Genomic DNA, 5,527 nt, shown 5'->3' with positions numbered 1-5,527 from the left:
GTCCTCGGAGGCCAGGGCCGGGGCCGGGGCTGGGGATGGGGCCGGGCCAGGGGCTTACATGGGCACCAGGGTCTTGTTCTTCTCGTAGAAGAGGCGGAGGTCCTGGGGGCTGCTGGCCTGGTGGGGGACGAGGGTGTGAGGGCCCCAGTGGACTGGGCAGCTGCTCCATCCCCCGAGGCGCTCGGCCTGGGGCATGAGCCCTTGCTCACCTCTGGGACGGTCCTGCCCGCCCCCAGCAGGCTGAGCAGCCACGGGGCCCCACTGTCTGAAGAGGCAGCCGGCCTTGGGGGACCCCCGGGGTCTGGTGCAATTGGTTGTTTGCTCCTTGAAATGGAGGGGTTGCCCATGCCCCCACCCGAGAAGCTGGCCGCCCGGGGGCAGTGCCCTGTGGGGAAGACCCAGCCTGTGCGTGTCCCTCTTTATTCCCCGCGGAGCGCTGCGGAGCCAGGCAGCCCCGAGCCGGGCACTCACCTGGAAGGGCGCCTTCCCCGTCAGGCACTGGTACACGATGGTGCCGATGCTCCACAGGTCCGCCTTCCCGTCATAGTGCTGGGACATGATGACCTCGGGGGCCTGCAGGCGAGAAACAATGGACACTGAGTGAGCACTGACCTAGTGTGGTGCCAGCCAATCAGAGCAGACACCGCCAGGTGTAAGCCAATCAGAGCAGACACCCGCCAGGTGTAAGCCAATCAGAAAGACACTGCCAGGTGTAAGCCAATCAGAGCAGACCCCCGCCAGGTGCCAGCCAATCAGACACCTGCCAGGTGCCAGCCAATCAGAACAGATACCTACCAGGTGCCAGCGAATCAGAACAGCCCGCCAGGTGTAAGCCAATCAGAAAGACACTGCCAGGTGTAAGCCAATCAGAGCAGACACCCGCCAGGTGTAAGCCAATCAGAAAGACACTGCCAGGTGTAAGCCAATCAGAGCAGACACCCGCCAGGTGTAAGCCAATCAGAAGACACCCACCAGGTGCCAGCCAATCAGAGCAGACACCCGCCAGGTGCCAGCCAATCAGAGCAGATACCCGCCAGGTGCCAGCCAGAAACAATGGGACAGCCATACTGGCCAACCACCCAAGTGAAGCCACAGGACAGCGGCTGTGGACAGGGAGGGCACAGGCTGTGGCCACCTACCATGTACATGGGGGAGCCGCAGAGCGTGGCGGCCATCATGTTACTCTGCAGGTACCGGGCGAAGCCGAAGTCGGCTGCAGGAGAGGACAGACGTGTGAGCAGGACAGACGCCAGCAGGGCAGGCAGCCCCTCCTTGCGCCCGCGGGCCCCCCTGCCGGGCTCACCGATCTTGACGCGGATGTTGTTGGGGTTGGCGCGGCGCCCGCCGGGGTTGGACAGCAGGATGTTCTGGGGCTTCAGGTCGCGGTGGATGATGCCCTTGCTGTGCAGCAGCCGCATGGCGCCCGCGATCTGCTGCAGGAAGAGCCGGATGGTGTCCTCGCTCAGCGTCCGCATGGCTGTGGGGAGACGGGGCTCAGGGCGCAGCTCTCCCGGGGGACGGGGACCACACAGGCCCTTCCTCCTCCTGCTGGAGGGGCCCCACACACCGTGATGGGACCCGCTGCCCCCGACAGCCCCCGGGGTCTGTGGCCCGTCACCCACTCTGCAGGTACGTGTCCTGGCCACCTGAGGCCACCAGGGCTGCCTGCCCAGCTCTGACCGATCAATGTCACCCCAGGGCAGCTCCCTGCTGTCCCCCCCCCACTCCTTCTCAGCATCCCCTCCTGGCAAGCCCCCGGCCTGCAGCTCGGCACTGAGCCCCGAGGCTGGGCTCTCAAGGATCCAGGGGCTGAACCGATGTGGGGGGAGGAGTGGGTACAGGGACTGACCCGCCTGCGGCACAGCCCGGGGAGCCCTGCCCCTTATGGGGAGCCGGCACCCAGCAGAGCAGCCAGCCAGGTACCCGGGGGCCCTGCCCCTTATGGGGAGCCGGCACCCAGCAGAGCAGCCAGCCAGGTACCCGGGGGCCCTGCCCCTTATGGGGAGCCGGCACCCAGCAGAGCAGCCAGCCAGGTACCCGGGGGCCCTGCCCCTTATGGGGAGCCGGCACCCAGCAGAGCAGCCAGCCAGGTACCCGGGGGCCCTGCCCCTTATGGGGAGCCGGCACCCAGCAGAGCAGCCAGCCAGGTACCCGGGGGCCCTGCCCCTTATGGGGAGCCGGCACCCAGCAGAGCAGCCAGCCAGGTACCCGGGGGCCCTGCCCCTTATGGGGAGCCGGCACCCAGCAGAGCAGCCAGCCAGGTACCCGGGGGCCCTGCCCCTTATGGGGAGCCGGCACCCAGCAGAGCAGCCAGCCAGGTACCCGGGGGCCCTGCCCCTTATGGGGAGCCGGCACCCAGCAGAGCAGCCAGCCAGGTACCAGGGGGCCCTGCGGGCCTGGGGGCCACTCAGAGGGCCCCGCTCAACAGGAGCAAAGGGCTGTCCCTGAAGGCTCCGGTCCCCCTCCCACCTTTCCCAGCAGGTGCGGAAGGAGGGGAGGACCGGCTGCCACCATCGGGCCCACCTCGGAGGCTGGGTCAGGGTGGGCCTGGGCACGCAGCCCATGGCCACGGGTGCCACTCACTGTGCAGGTAGTCGGCCAGGTCCCCGCCGTTGCAGTACTGCAAAAGACCAGCCACACGCCCGTCAACGCCAGGCACCCCTCCAGTCCCGCCCCGGTCTCCCCACCGCCCTCCACCTGGGCACTTGGTGCTGCCCCTCCTCCCTGGGCAGGTGTCCCCACAATCCAGGCTTGACGAGGTCAACAGGGGTGCTCCCCACCCCTCAGGCACCTGCCGTGGCTACTGGGTGGGGTGCCCTAAGCCCACGGACACAGGACATGGGCAGCCTGCCCCGCCCAGGTGACAAGGGGTCCAAGAGCTGGGAGGGCGGGGCCCCCTGTCCGACAGCCAGGCCTGCAGGGACTCACCTCCATGACCAGGTAGACGGAATTGGCCATTTCCTGCGGGACAGAGAAGAGGCGTGAGAGGAAGGGGAGCGCTTCCGGCCCCGTTATGGCAGCCCTTGGGGAGCTTGTCTCAGCCGTGTGGCCTGGGCACTGGGCCCCCTGCACACACCACCTGGGCCCCAGGCAGGAGCCGCAGTGAGCGTGGGCGCCAGCTGCCTGGGGCCTGCGTGCCAGGCTTAGCCAGCTGGCTAGTGGCAGGGAGACAGGACGTCGAGAGCCAAGTGGGCTCTGGTGTTTTGATTTTGAGGTCATGTCCTTGAGTGACAGGAGCAGGAGCCAATCAGAACATTCATTTGCCAAGTCTGGGGCAGGGGCTAAGGTCCCAGGAGAGGTGTCAGAGTGAGGTGTGGACCCCAACTCCCTGTGCAGCCCTCAGCTGCCCAGTCAGACCAGGCCTGAGGCTTGGTCAGGGCTCAGCTTGCTGCTCTGAGTGACGCATCCTGGCTGGGGGACCCACTCAGGGGGAGCCCCAGGCCACCCCTGGGAAGGGACATGGCCCTCAGGTGCGGAAACTGCTGGGATCCGGGCTCTGGAATCAAAGAGCCACGGCCAGGCCAGCTTCCGGCTTGGCCCCGGCCCCGGCCCCGTGGCTCCGGCATGCACCACTCAGTCCACCCAGGAGATGGAGAAGCCCTGTGCCAGGCCGGCGTGCAGACCCCTCCTCCCCCCCCCCCCCCGCCACACACAAGGTCGTATGCCTGAGGGCTTCCCCAGGCGCAGGCCCTTCCTCCAGTCACAGAGCAGGACACCGAGCCTCTGCCCGCCAGCTCACAGCCCCCAGCTCTTCCCAGGTGGGGTCGCCCCAACTGAGGGGCTCCGCCCGCAGGAACAGGCCCCCAAACCCCGTCAGCACCAGCACTGCTGGGCCTGGGAACAGGAGGGCCCCCTCCCCGCCCCCAGCACCCAGGGTGAGGGGAGCCCCAAAGCCCTCGAGCATGGGCCCTGGGGAGGGAAGAGGGGAAGACCAGATGCCCAGCAGTGGGCTCACTGTCCACCTGCTCAGGCCCAGGGAGGCCCCTGCTCCCACCACGAAGGACGAAGGACCTGCTCAGCACCCCGCCCCGGGAGGGCAAGGAGCAGGGACACAGCCCCAGTGACTGTGAATGTCCAATGTCAGCCCCCACCCCATGCCCCACAGAGGCTGCGTCCAGGGTGGAGACGCCTCGGGAGCAGGTGAGACATGGGGTGAGCTCTCAGGGCGTGAGAGCTCTTGGGGCCGGGCTGGGCACCCCTGGGACAGGCAGGCCGGCTCCAGCATGCCCACCTGGCGTTAGTTCGCAGGCCCTTCGCGTGGGGCGTGTCCCAGCAGGGACACAGAGGCCTGGAGGGTGGCTGTCCACAGAGCAGCCTCAGCCCCGCCCGCCCGCCAGCCGGCTGAGGGGGAGAGATAACTCGGGGCAGTCACCCGTCACTGGGCTCTCAGGAGGCCGACCCCGGCGACAGCAGCAGGGCCAGAGGTGGTCACAGGGAGGCAGAGGGAGGCGCTGGCAGAGGACCCAGCCGAGGGCGGAAGAGGTGCCCGGGATGAGGACCCAGAAATAACCAGGGTTTGGAACACCCAGGCCACCTGCTCCCTCGCCCTCGCCTGCCCTCACCTTGACCACGGCCCCTCCCGTGGGTGCTGAGCGTGCTCCCCAATCCCCCTCCAGTATGAGCTCTGGGCGGTGAGCGCTCTCCCCTCGAGAGGCCCGGGGAGGCGAGCCCGGGCCTGGGCCACATGCCCGAGGACAGCAGTGGGCAGGCCAGACTCCGCCAGCTCTCGCCTGTCTTCCCGACAGCTGGCTCCCCAGGAAAGCCCCAAACTCACCCAGCAAGCCAGGACGGGCAGGGACAGACAGAGCGATGAGGGCAGGGGCAGGCGAGAGGCAGGCAAGCACAGCGTCCACCCCGTGGAGTGCCCCCCCAGGAGCTGTCCACCAGGACGGGCAGAGATGCCCACACCACTGAGGACTGCCAGTTGGAGGTGCCCACCACGGCCTCCAAATCCAGGGGCACCCCCAACCCAGCACAGCCTGCCCCAGAGAGGGGGTGCCCGAGGCAGTGACAACAGAGTCCCCTTTGTGCCAAGAACCCATGGGCTCCCCGCACAGGGCTCCCCCCATCCCCACCCCCCGCCAGGCCAGCTCCCGACACCCGCCCACAGGCCACTGGCGCCCTGCCCTGCCCCAGCCCTCGCCCCTCCTTGCAGAGGTCACCACTCATCACCCCAAGAAGCCACTCAGCCCCTCAGCCAGAGGTTCTTGGCCACACGAGGCTGTGGGGGTGTTAATTCCCCAGGAACCTCGGGCACCCCCGCCCTGGGCTCAGCAGGACCTCTGGGGTGTGGGGGTCAGAGGCCTCAGAAGCAAGAGGACACATTCAGGCCTGGGGGACGCCTGGGAGAGAGGCAGCCAGGGACACGTCCCTTCCGAGGGGCTGCCTCCCATGTGACCAGGGCCCTGGGAGGGGCCTGTGCTGACTCCACCAGCCCTGGAGCCCAGGCCTCGCAGATAAGATGAGGACACGGCCGGCCACCGCAGTGTGTCCTCACCTGCCCCCCTCCCCCGCCCCAGCCAACACC

General features: G+C 68.2%; 1 protein-coding gene across 1 annotated transcript in view; it reads right to left on the bottom strand.

Annotated features, from left to right (window-relative positions):
- ULK1 (unc-51 like autophagy activating kinase 1) overlaps positions 1-5,527 on the bottom strand; it is a 26,899-nt gene that overhangs the window by 8,255 nt on the left and 13,117 nt on the right. Inside the window, 6 exon segments of the mRNA XM_014545349.1 lie at positions 57-117; positions 472-573; positions 1,140-1,213; positions 1,304-1,477; positions 2,584-2,620; positions 2,929-2,961. Of these exon segments, the coding sequence (XP_014400835.1) occupies positions 57-117; positions 472-573; positions 1,140-1,213; positions 1,304-1,477; positions 2,584-2,620; positions 2,929-2,961 (481 nt within the window).

This window comes from Myotis brandtii, unplaced genomic scaffold, assembly GCF_000412655.1.
Source record: "Myotis brandtii unplaced genomic scaffold, ASM41265v1 scaffold403, whole genome shotgun sequence".
NCBI lineage: Eukaryota > Metazoa > Chordata > Mammalia > Chiroptera > Vespertilionidae > Myotis > Myotis brandtii.
The sequence above is the reverse complement of the archived record's forward strand: the minus strand, read 5'-3'. Positions and strand labels throughout refer to the sequence as shown.